This window comes from Chamaea fasciata, unplaced genomic scaffold (genome assembly GCF_029207755.1).
Source record: "Chamaea fasciata isolate MVZ Bird 193981 ecotype frontalis unplaced genomic scaffold, bChaFas1.0.hap1 SCAF_8, whole genome shotgun sequence".
In the NCBI taxonomy this organism is placed as follows: domain Eukaryota; kingdom Metazoa; phylum Chordata; class Aves; order Passeriformes; family Sylviidae; genus Chamaea; species Chamaea fasciata.
The window spans coordinates 23,484,921-23,500,931 of NW_027094093.1; the positions used below are offsets into that span (position 1 = coordinate 23,484,921).

Consider the following 16,011-nt stretch of genomic DNA (forward strand, 5'->3'; position numbering starts at 1 on the left):
TTGTCCTGCTGAGCTGCTCCATACTGGCAGCATGCCTGCCCCAGAGCAGAGCCACATCCATGCAGCTGTGCCTGCTCCTAGAGCTGCTGTGCAAGACAGATCCTAGGTGCTGCCAGTGAGCCCAGGAGACCTGCAAGGCCTGTCCTGGAGTTTCTCTCCTGACAGGAGGGATATCAGGTCTGGTGCAGGCAGGAACAACAGGAGAGAGGAGGATCCCCCGTCTTTGGGAATGTGGGGAATGCATGTTCTCCACTGCTCTTTGCTCTCCAAAGTCTTACCTGTTAATGAGTGAGCCTTGAGCAGCAAGGGCTCGACCAGGTCACTGACACAGCCACCTCTGCCCCGTGAAAAAAACACGAGCATCCCTTGCCTGTGTGCCCTTGGGATCCTTTCCAGTCAAGTAGGCAGCTTTTGTCCCTGGCATCTTTGTCCAGTGGCAGGATTCAGGAGGATGAGGAATATAACAGGCCCCCGTTAGAGACCAGGCTGGACCAGGAGGACAGCAGATGCTATGCTGGGGAGAAACCAGCATGAGCTGGACATTCTGAAGCTGGAGGATGCTGCTGGTGGGAATAGTTAAGCATGGAGGAAGAGGTGTCAAGGTTGAGGCTTACCCCGTCCATGCCCACAGAGGCAGTGATGGGACCTGGACTGTGGGTAGTTGGCACTGTAATAGTGTCTGATGGCCTGCTTGTGGCCTGTCACCTGGCCCTTGTGGTGACAAACCAGGGAGATACTCGCATTCCTGGCCAGAAGGGCAGGTTACTCACCAATTCAAGTTAATGGCTAACCCTGGGGCAGCTCCTGTAGAAGGTGGAAGTTCAGCCATGTGAAGATTTGCGAGGAGCTCTTGGGGGTGGGAGCCTGCTCACCCTCTGCACTGAAAACTGGGAGCTGTGTGGGGAAGGCAGCAGCATGATTGGGGGCCGTGGCAGAGCACCTGGAGCTGGGAGCCCTGTGCTCACATCCTGCTTCTCCCAGAAGTTATGCTCCTGGATGGTGAGCTGCTTCTTAGCTCTTCAGGTAAGGGGGGACCATGGTGAGCAGCCAGAGAGATGGGATGATGAAGAGAGGGCTAGGATCCTCTCAGATTGCAGGGCAGGGGCTGCATCCTGCCAGGCAAAGGGTGTGTAGGGCTCTGGTCAGTGTGTGCTGGGAGGGGAGTGGGCAGTGGTGAGTGCTACCCAGGTGGTGTCAGTGGTCATCCACACTCTCAGGGGGACTGGGCATGGAGAGCTGCAGCTGTGGATGCTGCAAGGAGTTGTGACTGCTCCATCTCTTCCCTGCACAGCACCTGGCTGTGCAGAGCTCCTTGCTCTGCATCTTCCACCTCCTCCTGCTGCCCACCCTGCCCCAGGAGCCACCTCATGCCCAGACCACCAGCAAGCTGCTGGCACGAAGCCTCTTTGCCTGCGGCATCTCCACAGTGCTGCAGACCACCCTGGGGAGCCGGTGAGCAAGGGGGGTGAAGGGGGAGTAGCTGTCACCAGGAGGAGGGTGATGCTATGGCAGAGCATGTCTGTCTCCTCTTAGGATGTAGGAAGATGAACTTTGCTGAAGTGGGAAGGGGCACAAGGAAAACCTCTTTGCGCTGCATCTCTGCACAGTTGTCACAGATGTCCCCTCCCTCTCACACACACCTCTAGAAAAACTGCTGTGCTTTCCCTCTAGCTCCTCACTGCATTGCTCCAAAATGATACACAGCTCCTTCAGACCATCCAATGCCTGTGCTGCCCACACAGGCTGGGTATGGGATTCGGCAAAGCCTCTGACCGCTGCATCCATTCCATGCGCTGTCACTAGGGATGTACTAGGGCACATGTAGAATATGGGGTAACGTCCTGCCACTTCGGGGTTCTTACCTGCTTCCCTTCCCACCCCTGTTCCTCTGGCAGCCTGGGCTTTTGGAGCAGCCCTGTTCTCTTCCCTGTCCTTCCTCCTTAATGTGCCATTTTTGTCCCCTTGCTCAGGTTGCCACTGGTTCAAATCCCATCCTTTGAGTACTTGGTCCCTGCCATGGTGCTGAGCTCCCACCTGTCCCCCAGTTCCAGCACAGACAGGAATGGTAAGCACAACCCTGGAGCCCATGTCCCTTGGGGTCTGGGCCATGCTGGTGCCAGGGGAATGGCAATGATGAGGTGCCTTGTGAGTGGAGATGGGATGAGGGGTAGCAAGGGGTCCCAAGGAGTCCTGCCTGCTGGCACTTCTGGTGATGCTGCACAGCCCCCTACTCACTCCTGAGTGCACTTGCAATGTATCTGGTCACCTCCCCAGGGCCAGGGCTTATGGGGATGGGGATGCTGGCACACTTCCTGTTCTGCAGCCAACAGCCTCCCTACTGCATCCTCTTCGACGCAGCTACAGGAGCCTAGGAACCACGTGTATCAGACCCTTTCAAAATTCCCTTCCAGGCACAATCATGGCCAGAACATGCCTTATACCTAATTGCAGAGACACAGGGAGCTGGGTTGACTCACTGCAAGAGGTGGGTGCTCCTGTGCTGGAATGGGGGTTCCTATCCCCCTCCATCAGCTTTCATCTTGTCACCCATATCCCTGTACCCACAGTCTATTTTCCTGGGATTTGCCATGAAGAGAGATGCAAAGGCAATGGGGATCATGATGCATGTCCATGTATATGTTTCTCTGTGCTCGGGGTGAGCAGAGCACATGAAACGAGCTTGTTCCCAGCTGCTGGGGCAGTGGGAATGTGGCCAAGGGAAGGTGTTGGACCGCTTTTCATGTATCCTGCCCCACAGGCCCACCCTTTCCTCTTTCAGGTCTCTGGAGCAGTGCTGATCTCTGGGCTGATTCAGTCGGTGCTGGGAGTGTCTGGCGTGTGCGGGTGGGCAGCACAGCATTGCGGGCCCATGGTCCTGGCTCCCAGCCTCTCCATCATTGGGCTGTCTGCATACAAGGAAGCTGCTTTCTTCTGCTCCACTAACTGGGGTGTAGCACTGCTGTATGTGAGCCCAGGGACTGTACTGGTGGGCAGCTCCTGGGGCTTTCTTTCACCAGGGGGACAGGGATGGGGCACCCCCACAGTGCGCGGTGCACATTTGGGGCCCCATCACTGACTGTGATGCTGTGTGGTGACCTGTGCTCACTCTTCTAGGCTCATGCTCCTTGCTGTCACCTTCTCCCAACACCTGCGGTCCTGCCGCCTGCCCTTCTGTGCCTGGCCCCATGCTTGGGAGGGCTCCACAGATTTTTCAGTTCCCACCCTGCGCACATTCTCGGTACTGTGGTTTGTCTGCTGTCTTCACTGTCACCAGGCTTCTCTCTCCAAGCCTGGCTCTTTGGTGTGGGATTAGATAAAACCTGAAGCACACGTAGGGATGAAAAGCTCTGGTGCAGCTCCCAGAAAATGAATGCCTCTGGGGAAGCGCTGGGGACCTAGGGTGTTGGAGCAGAACAGCTTGGGATGCTTCCTGCAGGGTGTCATAGGTTTTGTAAAGAGCATATTCTTTACAAAACCTATGACACAGGAGTAAGGGGAGAATGTGACAGGACAAAGATGGGGTGCTGGCCAAGGCAGGCAGGGGAGGAGGGTCCCCTGCTGAGGGTCCCCTTTTGTCTTGCAGGTACTGCTCCCATTTTCTGGTGTCTGCATCGTCTGTGCCATCCTCAGCTACTTCCACATTCCCTGGGAATCACTGGATGTGACCATGGCACAGCTGTCCTGGGCCAACAGCACCTTCAATGCCCCTTGGATCCACATCCCCTATGCAGGTGGGGGGCAGCAGGGCTGAGTGCAGCCATTCACATTTGGACAGGACTTCTCTCACCTGTCTCTTTTCCCTCCACTGCAGGAGAGTGGAGGTGGCCGCTGCTCACCCCCCGTGCGCTGGCAGTGGGCATCGCCATGGCCATCAGCTGCAGCATGAACTCTGTGGGCTGCTACGTGCTGTGTGGGAGGCTGCTGCGAGTCCCCCAGCTACCCCCTCACGCCTGTAACCGGGGGCTTTGCATGGAAGGGTTGGGCAGCCTCCTGGCAGGACTGCTGGGCACCCCAGGGGGCACAGCCTCCAGCATTGCAAACACCTGTGCCACTGGCCTCACGCAGGTATGCAAAAGTAGGGGGAGATGGGTTGGCAAGGGATGGGGATGCAGTCAAGCAGGTGTGTAGGGACTTGAAATTGCCAGGCTGTAAGTGAGCCAGCACTGGGAAAGGCAGGTGTGAGTATCACAATGGGCAGAAGACAGAGCAGGGGGTAATGCCACCCATCCTCACTTTACCACTCTTCTTTCTGCCAGGCTGGCTCTCGCCTCTCAGTGCAAGTAAGTGCTCTGGTGTGCATGGTACTGGGCATGTCCCCGAGGCTGGCAGGGCTCCTCACCCACATCCCACTGGCAGTTCACGGTGGGTACCCTGCCCTGCCCCCTTGCTGTGGCACCTGCAACCTGCCTGGCACTGCCTGACTCCTGCCCCTCGCAGGAGGGGTGCTTTGTGTAACCTACGCCGTGGCTGTGGGCACAGGGATCTCCTACTTCCAGTACACAGACATTGACTCAGGGAGGAACATCTTCATTGTTGGCTTTGCCATGTTCATGGCACTGTTGGTACCGCGGTGGTTCAGCACGGCTCTGGCTCCTCTGGCCACAGGTATGAGGGACATTTCCCAGGCAAAGCAAAGCCTTGAATCCCATGGCATGGTGACCACACATCTACAGTGCTGTGGAGGGCTGGGTCAGTTCATGGTAGCAGGCAGCTACCTCTTCAATCCCTGATTCTGCCATGGCTGCTCATACCCCTTCCCCCTGGCTGGGCTGGGACCTCCTGTCTGATTCTGGCACTGTCCCTGCAGGCTGGGTGCCACTGGACCTCCTCTTCCTCTCCGTGCTTATGGCCCCTGTCTTCTTAACTGGCTTCTTGTCATTTTTTCTGGAGAACACGGTCTCAGGTGAGGGGCTGCTCTAGGTGCTCTGCATATACCCTGCTCTGAGGACTGGATATGTCCATGGGAAAAACCATCAACTCTGCCTCCAGGCAGTCCTACTGAGGGTACTGGGGCTGGTGTGGGCTAGGAGGATCCACCTAGGAGGAAGGGGCTCCCATTTCACTGTCTACCTCCCTGCTTGCAGGAACACTGGAGGAACGAGGACTGCTTTCTGAGCAGCCATGGAAAGCCAGAGCTGGTGACTTTCACCTCCATGGAGAGAGAGGGGAAGCCAGCCAAACATATCGGCTCCCCACTGTGCTAAGGAGGCTGCTCCCATCTTCCTGCAAAACCTTTCTGTGCTGCTTCCTCTGCCCGAGGAGTGAGGAAGAGGAGGAGGGCAGCAGTGCCACTGAGGAGGGGACTGCTGCCCCGGGGGAAGGGACACACCTGCTCCCCAAACTCAGCTCTGGCGAGCAGCAGCCAGCAATAAGGCCAAGCCAGACAGACATGCCTGCATGGCACACTGCGGCCTGACCCTGTCATCTGGGGGCTCATGTGGAAACAGGGCCGTGCCCTCAAGGCAGCTCGTGAGCCACTTTGCTCCTCATTTCTGAAGTCCTCGAGGACTGAACCTGAGCTTCCACCCTCTTACACAAAACTAATTTCCCTGCTTGAGACTGAGATATAAAAACCTTCAACCAACTTTGCCTTTTCCAGGTGTTTTTTTTTCCAGATGGGATTTACCTAGGGGGATTCCCTGTTGCCCTGAGGACTGTGATGGGAGGGCAGGGCCACCTGGCGCCACTGCAGCTGAGGATGTGGGTACCTCTAAAATCCACCATCACCCTGTGGAGATGTCTAGGGGGGAGGGTTCAGTGCTTTGGCCAGGCCCAAAGGTCTGTCACTCTGGTTATGCTCCTCTGCTGGCACTGTGCTCAGGAACTACTCCTGCTGAGTGAGGTGATCCACCTCCTCCCTGCTGTGTCCCAGTTGTGCCTATGGCCCCTCGATGCCCATGGCACCAGGTATACACCAATGCTCTGGCACTCCATGATGCTCCAGGCTGGGCGTGCAACTCAGCTCAGTTTCCCAAACAATGAACCAATGACCATTTCACCTACAGTTGGATAGTCTCAGTAGTACTCACCATACAAATACCCCCTAGGCATTGCTCTTATGGCAACACTAGCCAATAGTGGATTTCCCTGGAGAAGAACATCTCCCTCCACCTGATCTCAAGGTGAAACACCCAAAGGTGGTTACAGGGTGGGACGGATGAGGAGGCACTGTGTGTGCAGGTCCCTAGGTGTGACCCCTACAGCTGTACACAGCAGTGTAATGCACAGCTCATCCTCATCCAACCAGCACCCCCACCTGACCCTAAATTTCAGCTGAGCCCAGAGTCCAACTGGGTCCTGCACCCCAAATCTGATAATGCAACCTAGTCTGTCCAGCACTGCAAAGTCCTTGCTTGCTCCCCTGCTCCCAGGCACCCTGTCAGGATGTGAACCCTGTCCCAGACCCCTGGCACTGCCCTGGGAGATCGATGCAGCCTACAGGCTGGGGAGAGGGGTGAGTGAAGGAGTGTGCGCAAAGAGTGTTAAGCGGGAGACTCACAGGGGCAGCACATCGGGAGCGGTTTGTGGGCCAAGCCTGGACGGCCTCAATACATTGTGTGCAGGTGGGGAAATCACAGTCAGAAAATGGGTGATGAGGTTTGGAAATCAGTGCCTGGAGTAACGGTGGGCCTCAGTGTGGAAGGAACTTGGGGGTGTGTGGTGTGCCAAGTTGGCACAATGCTGCTCTGTGCTGCCTTGCGAGCCCAGTGCCCAGGCATGGGGACAGAGGCACCTGCAGCCCTAGCTATACAGGGCTCACTGCGGTGCTGCAGCCGAGTCCCCGCACACCCTGGGAGAGCAGCGGTGCGGATGCGTGCCCCGGCCGTGCCTGCCCCGGCACCCTGGCGCTGAGGAAAAAACCTGGGGCCAAGGAACAGGAGGAGCTTGCCGCTGCCTCTCCGGCTGCACTGGGCCCGGTACCCAGCCGGGCACTCGTGCCAGAACACTTCGTAGCAGAATAACGTCCTAAGGCATTTCGGCCCCCATCAGCATCTTGGCCGTGCCACCCCTTGCGGAAACCGCGGACGCTCTAGAGGGCCACGCCACCTCGGTTCGCTGGCCTTGTGAGCAGGCAAAGGAACACCAGCGTGTTCCCGGGGGCTCTGCGGAAGGGATGGCAGTTCTCGGAGGGCCGGCAACCGCACATCCCGGCGTGCCCCGGCCCCGCACGCCGCGGAAGAGAGCAGCATGCCGGGAGCCGTAGTCTGCCCTCGCCTTCGGCCCGGCGCCGCGCGTCGCCCGCAAGCCCGTGCCTCTGAATCCTCCGGCCGCCTACTCCTCCTGCCCTCGGGTAATGCTGCGGCTCCGCAGAGCCCCAGGCCTGCGAGCACCCCGCGGTCGCTGGGTCCCCGAATGTTTTGGGAGGCGTGGAGCCCGTCCTAGGGAGGAGCGGGAAGCAGCGGCGGGGTGCCGGCACTCTGCCGGTGTCGCTGCAGGCAGGGACGGCGCGGGCTGGCGTGGAGAGCAGGGGTGGGATGCCCCAGCAGGAGCAGAGTGCAGCGCCCTGCCACCCGCCCAGTGTCGGCGGAGCAACCTAAATGTTAATTTGGGCGTAGAGGTCTTGCCGTGTTAACGCCAGCAAGCACCGGGTATCCCGGGTAGGCAGCAGTTCCACTGCCGTGCGCCTGCTGGTGCATTTGGGGTGCTTATTGTGAGCTGCGGCAGGACCTGCCCTGCAGAAATCTCCCAAAACACACACTCCAGCTCTGCTGCTTGCATGTGTGACCAGAACTGGCTGAGTATCCTTACTTCCATGCTGTCAGGTGGGTCTGCATCCTAAATGGGCCAGCCGGCACTGACGGGCCCTGTGAGGGCATCCCAGGGACCAGGTCTTCCTGGGTGGGGGTTGAGGCAGAGACCTGGTTGCTCTCTTGCAGATGGAAGGCTCCGAGGAGCTGGAAGGCAGCCTCCTGACCCAGCCCTGGGCTTCTGTTCGCTTTGGCGAGTCCACTTTTCTTGCCAAAGTGTGCTTCAGGGATACTGGCTATATTCTGCTGATCTCTGACCTCAGCAGCGTTTGGTACGAGAGTGCAGACACCGAGGCTGTGGGACAAAGGTCCAAGGTGAGTGTCTGAAAAGGTCAGAGGCCTCCTTTTCTCCTCCCAGCAGCTGACGTACCAGCATAAATTGCTTGGAGACGCAATGGCTTTTGGGTCTGACTGGGCTCAGGTGCAAATGTTCAACCTGGGAAGTTCCTTGTGTGGCTCTGCCCAAGCCCTGTCACCCCACTTGGCCAAACACCCTTCTCCTGGGAGAGTGGGCCACACTATTTAGTATGCCTGGGGCAGCCAGGTGGGTCTGCATACAGAGGCTGGCACAGTCTCTTCACTTGTGGGCTGGATGGGCAGCTGGTTTCCCCAGGGTCAATGTACTAAAGAGGAGATTGAAACAAGGCTGCCTTCTACTCATGACAGAGAGATTCTGTTCACATTCGTAGCTAGTACAGTCTCTTTTGTCAGCTTGGCCCCCAAAAATACATGGAGCTGTGCCTCATCTCCTCAGCCCATGTGCCCAGGCCCTCATGTGCTATTGCAGTGGCATGTCCCTGTGTCACATAATGCTGAGTGGCTGGTGACAGGAAGAATGGGCAGATGGCTGCAGCTATCCCCCAGCTCTGGCAGGTTGTCCTACTGTTGGCTCTCAGCCAGGCTATGGTGGCATGCAGAACAGATGTGCTAGTGCAGACCCACTGCACCCTGCCCATCCATCTTGGACTGGCAGAATAGGGGAGTATTCCCAGCATGGCTGGCTTGAGAGAATCAGTGAAGAATGTCATGTCAGAGAACTGGAAGGCAAGGCCCAGGGATGGGCTGTGGAACATGCAGTAGTTTGACTCCTTTGGTTGTAGGATTTCTGCTGTTTGTTTCCCCAGTGCTGTGCTATGCCCCCTAACCTTGCTTTTTCCCAGGAGCTGAACAAGCGGCTGACGGTTCACGTGTCCTCTTTCCTGAACCACTTGTGCAACCTGATGTGCCCCTTGCTGGCAGGGCAGCCGGGTGCCACCACCGCCTTCTCCTGCCACCACTCTCCCAGTGGCCTCAGGCTGCATGTGAAAAGCGAGCTGTCAGGACTGCCCTTCTACTGGGACTTCCACTGCTGCCCTGCTCCCTTGGAGATGGTGAGCGAAGCTGCACAGGGTTCAGGGAGAGGAGTGGCCAAAATTAAGGATTATTTCTTTACGCTTAGAGGCTTTTGAGTTTCGAGCCATGCTGGTGACTGTAGGTTGCCTGACTCTGCCTTCTGCCTCTCCCAGGCTTACTGTCCCCATTTCTTCCCATTGAGGCTTTGGTTTGTGCTCTGCAGTGACACAGGGATGACCCAACACATGCTCCTGCTGAGGCATGAGTGAAATGCCCTTGTGAGAATTCATCTGGAGTTCTGCATCCAAACATGGGGTGTTTGGCACAAGATAAACATTGATGTGTTAGAGGGGTTCAGAGGAGAGCCACAAAGATGATGAGAGGGTGAGAGCTTATCTCCTACAAAGGCAGATTGCAAGAGATGGGATTGTCTGGCATGGAGAAGTGAAGGCTCCTGAAGAGACCTCATTGCAGCCTTCCAGTACTTGAAGAGGGCTTATTAGAAAGAGGGAGAACAGCTTTTTACATTGGCAGATAGTGATAGGACAAGGAGAAATGTTTCTTAACTAAAAGAGGAGACCTTTAGATTAGCTGCTAGAAAAAAATCTTCATTATGAGGGTGATGAGGTGCTGGAACAGGTTGCCCAGAGAAGTTGTGGATGTTCCATTCCTGAAAGTGTTCAAGACCAGGTTGGATGGGGCCTTGAGCAACTTGATCTAGTAAGTTACATTGAAAGTGTCTTTCAAACCAAACCTTTCTGTAATTCTATATCCAGTGTGGGGTGATGCCCTACCCGCACCCTGTAGAGCAGAGTGATGCTGTTCTCTTTAGGAGCAAGCCATGCAGCAGGGCACAGGGCGGCGGGTACCCCCAGATGACCCGCAGGTGGTCTGTCATAACGGGCGGAATTATAGCAGAGTCTCCGGCTTTTAAGGGTTTGCTCTTTCGCGGGGCTGCCCGGCATTCTGCGTTTCCGGAGGCAGCCCCTCGGCTGCAGGTGGGGCAGCGCTGCGGCCGGGGCTCCCCCCGGGGCCCTGCGTCCCTGCGCGCACAAGAGGGCGCCCGGCGCCCGCGAACCGCCCGGCGGAGCCCGGCCCCGGGCCGGCCCTGCGGCTCCGCTGCCGGCGGGAGGCAGCGCCCGGCAACCCCGGAGCCCCGCTCCCGCCGGGTCCCGCTGCGGGGCGCGTTTCCTCTGCCCACAGCGGCTGTGCTTGGGCATCGCGGGGGGAGAGCCGGGCTCCCCAGCTGCTGCGGGGGCTGTGCTCGCCGTCAAGGTTGAAGTTGGGAGCGAGTAATCGGGGTCCTGGCTTGGCTTATCCCAGGAACTTGATGTCCCTGCTTGGGCAAGACCCACAGAGGCTGAGCTGAGGAGGTACAATGCCCCTATTCCCGGTTGCTCCTCTAGTTTATGTTGGACACACACTGGATGTCTGCAGGACACCGCGGAGGTGGGAAGCGGCTGGGGTCCTGAGTGTGGCTGGTATGGATGCAGCAGTGGGGGCCAATTTTGCCCCAGCCAGGGGCTTGAGGAAGGCATAGAGCCTACCTGGCTTAGCCCATCCCACCTCTGCTGCAGGTGGTGCCTCCAAGTGCTACAGTGGGTGATGGCCATCACCTCTGGGCTCATATCTGGATGTGAGCAAAGCACAGAGCCCACTGTGGGCTTGCCATAAGAGTGAGAATGCTTCAGGAACAATGCTGGGTTTGCTGTCCTCTCATCCATGTGCTCAGCCTGGCCCCAGAAACAAGGGGCATGATAGGTTAGGGGGATCTCAAATACTCTCCCAGAGACTGAAGGAGGTGATAGGAGAGAGGCTGCTTTGTGTGCCTGCTGGGCCAGGGTGGCCCAGCTGGGCTCCAAGACAGAGGACATGCCCAGGGCTCCGTGTGGGGCTTGTGTGGGTGTAAGCTTAGAGGGTATACTGGTGCGCTGCAGTGGGGAGCATACACAAGTCCTGCATGTTGGGATTTCTTTTGCTTTTGATCTCACCTCCCTGGGAGTGTCTCTCCTGCTCATTAGGCCACAGTTTGACACCTTGGGTCTTTCTGGTTTTTCACCCATCCGTGCCTGTTTCCTGCATAGGAGTGTGCCATGAGGTGTGCAGAGCCATGGGCAGGGTCGGGTTGGCACATGAGGGGCTCTCTGTTTCCTGTTGCACCCCAGGTGGTGAGTGGAGCCTTGCCTATCCCTGCAACTCTGTTTCCATCGGGCTTTCCCGCCTAAGCTCTCCCCTGCTACAGTTCCCAGCTGTGAAAGGATGGGGCTGGGATGGAGGGATGTGTCCGGCAGCATCTGGCCTGCCTTTTCCCAGCTCACATCTTTTGACCATGTTCCACTGGATGTGTGTGAGATGTGGGGTATTTTGTGGAGCCCTGTATGACCTGGGCTGCAGCTCTTGCTAGGACCTTGCTGGCTGCCCTGCTTTGACCACTCTGCTTTGACAGCTCTGTGTGCCTCCCTAGACCTGGACCTTTCCTAGAGTGTCCCTCCTCCATTGTAGGTGTTCCGTCACCTTGTGCGGCCCCTGATTCAGATGAACCTGGCTCTGCAGTGCCAGGTGCAGGAGCTGATTTCCCTGCTGCTCCAGAAGGATGCTGAGATTGAAGATTACAGGGAGAGCGGGGCCACTCTCAGCAGAGGTGAGGAGGGATGCCTGGGGCAGGGAGCGAGTTTCCTCCTTAGCACTGTGCTGGCATGCTTTGCTCCCTCTGGCTATTACCCAACCAGGCTTGTGTTTCATGTTTAGCTGAGCCAGCAGCACAACAGTAGCCAGTAGGCTGGGAGCAGCCTCTGGGGAGAGCTGGGGGAGGAATAGCTCTTGACCGATGGCTGTAGAAGTTGAGGAATCGCCAAGGGGCTCTCCACTACTCTGAGAGCACCTGGCTAGTCCCCAGGAGCCAGCAGGGATGCCAGCAAGGGCTGGCCCTGCAGTGGTGTCAGTGAGTGCAGTAGTTCACTGAGTGCTTGGAGAGCAATCAGGGGCTCCCAGCTCTCCCAAATGTGGGAAGTGCAGCTGTGCTCCAGCACCCAGCCCACTTTGCCAGCAGGGTGATGGGCACACAGTAGCCCTCTTGGGTAGGACATGGGTCAGGACGTGCTGGGGGAGCCACTTTGGGGGGTAGTTTGTTCCCCACCTATGGAGGTTGGCTGGGCACTGTTTTTTGGGTCATCCGTTGCTACTGCCGTGCTTTGTCCTGCTGCCACAGGTGATACCTGCACTTCTGCAGGAACCTTGTGCCCTGAGCATGCAGGGACTAGTGGGGGTCAGCCTGGGCTTGTGTATCATGTCCAGGAAGATACTGTGGCCCAGACCCTGTCCCATGACTGGTCCCCCACCACAGGAGCCTGGATCTGCCCTGTAGGTGCACTAGAGATGCATTGGCCAGATGCATTTCTCTCTATCCTGCTGTATGCAATCTCTGCAGGGCTTGGAGTAGCTTGGACAACCTGTCTTGGGTCCAGGGTCTGATGAGGGCTGGTGAGCCGCTGGCCTCTCTTGTCCCTTACTTGGTGCAGGGCAGAAAGCTGGGAGGAAGCATTGCACCCTAGTGGCTGAGCAAATTCAGCCAGCTGCTTTTCTAGACCACATCTTAGCAACAACGTAGAAAAACGTGTTTTGGACAAGGTACAGGGCAGAATAAAACTGGGGTTTGTCCCTGTCCTGCAAGAAGAGGACACAGGCTGGCTCACACCTTCAGATGAGCAGCTGGGCAAGCAGTGCCCTGTCCAACAGACTCAGACAGCTTGTTCCAGCTGTAAGATCTGGGTATGGGCGGATACCCAGACCCAGACCCTTGTCCTACCACTGTTCCCTACTCCTCAATGTGGAAGTGCTGGGACAAGTGTGGATGGGCTGTTGGCTCTGCCTGGCTGCTGTGTGCATCAGCAGGCTCAACCAGCAGGCTCATCTTTTTCCAACTTCCTTGTTGTCCTTGCATCTTCTTCTAGCCAGGTGGTGTGTCCCTAGCCCAAGAGGCCTGCTGGTGTTTCCTGCTGATTCTGGGAAGAGCATGCTGGAGCTTTTCCCCTGCAGCATCCTCACTCCATGGTTAGGGAAAGGGGAAGCTGGGGTGGGAAGTCTGGCCAAACCTGCCCAGGCTGATCCCTCTCTACCTTGCAGACCGCCTGCGGACAAAGCCCTTCCAGGAGGAGATGTTTCAGCAGAACTTCATGGCTGAGGTAAGGAGTGGTGCAAGTCCTCTCTCCTTTGCCAAAGGGGTGGTTGGGAGCTGTAATCAGCAGCTGCAGTGTGAGGTCTGCCTGGCTGGATGGGAGCACTGATGGGGATAGCTAGACTTGCCTAAAGAGGGGTCATGCCCTCTAGCTCTTCCATGGTCCTCTTTGTGTCCTTGCACCTCATCTCTAGGGCTAGCAGAGCTGGGAACATGCTGGACATGGTCAGATGGGAACTACCTGGTTGCTGGGAGCTGCCAGAGGTGCAAGCCAGGCTGGCTGCTCCACAGGAGTGTGCCGTCCCTGGGGCATATTCACCCACCTCCCACACTTGCTGTGGACCTAAACATTACTGCTGATGGCAGGCAGGGATCAGGTGAATGAGGAGAAGCCATCTCCTTTTAGTTCACCTATTACTTTTAGAGGTGACTTTGCAGTGACACATTGTGGGGACAAGAGCTTTTCAGCATGTTGTCCATGCTCTGCCTACCACTGTCCCCTTGGCACACTCAGCTCTAAAATCAGACGTGCTTCGGAGGAACTGGGACTGGAAGGAGAGAGTCATTGATCCTTTTGCATTACAGAATCATCACAGAAACACTAAAATGGTTCAAACTGATGTGTCAAGGTCAGAAATGCTTGCTGCCCATTGATGCAAAAGGACTCAGGATGCTTCTGAGTGTTCCTGTGCTCACTGTGAAGGCACAGGAGTGGGAGGCAGTGGCACCTCCTGGTGATCAGGAAGTCAGCCAGGGTGCCAGTGGTATCACACGGGCTTTGGGAGGATGTTGCTTTATGAGATGAGCTGATGTTCTTGTGCAGCCAAAAACAGACGATTTGCAGAGTTTCTAAAAATTAGAGATGATCCCTCTTTTATATGTGAGGCATTTCATCCAGTGCAGGCAACTTTTGTTTCCCCTGGATTATGAAGGATAGAGATGAATTCACTGTTGGACTGCAACTTGAAGGTTGCCTAGGGACCAGTGATCATGACCAGATTACATTCACCCTGGGCACAGAAAGGACATTCCTAAGCAGTAATTTATATCCTTCATGCCTTGAAAGAGCTAATTTCCCAAAGCAGGGGGAAAATTATGAGTGAAATCAGCTCAGAGGAAGCATTTAGATAGAAAAATGTGAATGAAAATGGTGAACTCTTTCAGAAGAATTTCAGAAGCCACAAAAAGCCACAATTCCACAATCAAGAAAGAGGGCAGCACTGGCCCAGAGCCCGTTCTGGTTCAGCGGCAAAGTGAAGGCAGCAATTAGAAATAAAAGAGCAGTTTATAACAAATGGGAGAGCGGGAGTAGATAGCAATCAATATAAATTAGAAATTATGAAGTGTAGAAAATGGGTAACAGAAGCTAAAGACATCAGGGAAAAATCATGGCAATGAACAGAAGGAAAGGCTTTTATTTAGTGTAGTAGGAGAAAACCCCAAGCTCTCAGCAACAGGATAAGCTTATTAGTAGACAGAGGTGGTAAAATGATTTATACTGGACCAGACATGACAGAAGCAGTTGGTAAATGTTTCGGTGCTGTCGCTGAAGGGGTGCAGGCAGATGTGCCAGGATAGGGGGATGATGAAGTGTCTTTGTAGAAAAGTCATCTGAACAACATCTGCGAAAGATGAACATTAGGCTTGAAATACGGAGTCCTTCCTCCAAGAGCTGGTAGGGTGTGGGGCATGGGGGAAGGTGCAGAGTGGGCAGGAGGGGAGTGAGGCAGCCTTGCACAAAGCCTGGCAAAAGCAGCTGGTGTGGAGCACATCTGGCAGAGGCTGAAAAGATGGGATGGTGGCTGGTGCTGTGTGTCCCAAGAGCAGTCCAGGAACAGTGTTTGGAGCCCGATAGGGAATGGAAGACTCTGGGAGATGCTGCCCTTCTGCTTCCTGTGGTAGCCAGGTCTGAACACTGGCTGCAGGGGAGAGGCTGGTGGAAGGTGTAGTTGTGTGTTTGGTCTGCTGGGAGGGTGTGTGTAAAGAATATCCCATTCTTTATAAACCTGCTGATGATGCTATCCTGCAGCAATGAGCTGTGAGATGCGAACAGCTGCTGCCTTTGGTTTGAATGTGGTACCCTGTCGTTCCTCCTGATGCCTCCTAGGTCTTGTGTTTCTTCTAGTGAGAAACCCCAAACATGGCTTTTCAGCTCTTCACCACCAAAACTGGCTCTTCACCCCAGTCTCTCCTCTCATCTTGTGGCAGAAAGGTGGTCTGGATGACCTCAATGTCTCTGTGCAGTTATTTCACAGCCTCCAGGCAATTTAATACTCCATTTGTCCACTCCTAAAAGGAGCAGCACAGGGAGCTGGAGTCCCTCAGGACATGCTGCAGGGAGCTGGGAATGCTGTGAGCAACTCCCATGTCTAGGTTTTCAAAAAGATGCTGGACAATCAGCACAGAGTCACAGGAATGAATTGAGGGCTGGGGAGAGAGCCCAGCATCGAGGGACTTGGAAGGGAAGAGCTCTGTCTAGCTTATTAGGGAGAAAATTGAGAGGCGCCTTGATTACAGTCTGTGTGGGTCTTTACAAGGAGAAAATGCTGGTTAGTGAAGGGCTCTCTTTAATCTTGCAGAGAGCAGTGGAGCACAAGGCAGGCACTGGGAGATAGAGCCAGAAATTTCAAGTTAGAATGGAGGTGCTTGGGTTTCTCCTGCCAGTGACTGGGGCATGCTCCCAAGGGCAGTCATTGATCCTCCATCTCTTAATGTCTCCAAAAGTGGGCTAGGAGCGTGCCTGGAAGAAAACCAAGG

General features: G+C 55.9%; 2 protein-coding genes across 7 annotated transcripts in view; both read left to right on the plus strand.

The window, feature by feature from the left end:
- Positions 1–37: 37 nt before the first annotated feature.
- SLC23A3 (solute carrier family 23 member 3) lies at positions 38–5,578 on the plus strand. 5 transcript variants are annotated; one of them, XM_066190126.1, is made up of 12 exons: positions 38–1,023; positions 1,292–1,452; positions 1,971–2,065; positions 2,412–2,485; positions 2,780–2,961; positions 3,115–3,238; positions 3,584–3,731; positions 3,812–4,065; positions 4,257–4,362; positions 4,438–4,605; positions 4,808–4,903; positions 5,085–5,578. In XM_066190126.1, the coding sequence occupies exons 1-12, from the start codon at positions 916–918 to the stop codon at positions 5,414–5,416; spliced, it is 1,848 nt and encodes a 615-aa protein (XP_066046223.1). In that variant the 5' UTR covers positions 38–915; the 3' UTR covers positions 5,417–5,578. The 5 variants fall into 5 exon arrangements, with proteins under 5 accessions (XP_066046223.1, XP_066046224.1, XP_066046222.1 ...); XM_066190127.1 differs by having other exon boundaries at positions 4,480–4,605; XM_066190125.1 differs by having other exon boundaries at positions 2,780–2,986; positions 3,584–4,065.
- Positions 5,579–7,237: 1,659 nt separating this feature from the next.
- The window catches only part of NHEJ1 (non-homologous end joining factor 1), a 42,582-nt gene continuing 33,808 nt past the window's right edge, over positions 7,238–16,011 (plus strand). For both annotated transcript variants that reach the window (XM_066190136.1, XM_066190137.1), the window contains exons 1-5: positions 7,238–7,291; positions 7,878–8,063; positions 8,909–9,118; positions 11,583–11,721; positions 13,203–13,261. In XM_066190136.1, the coding sequence (XP_066046233.1) occupies positions 7,878–8,063; positions 8,909–9,118; positions 11,583–11,721; positions 13,203–13,261 (594 nt within the window). In that variant the 5' untranslated portion in view covers positions 7,238–7,291. The remainder of the gene's footprint in view (positions 7,292–7,877; positions 8,064–8,908; positions 9,119–11,582; positions 11,722–13,202; positions 13,262–16,011) is intronic.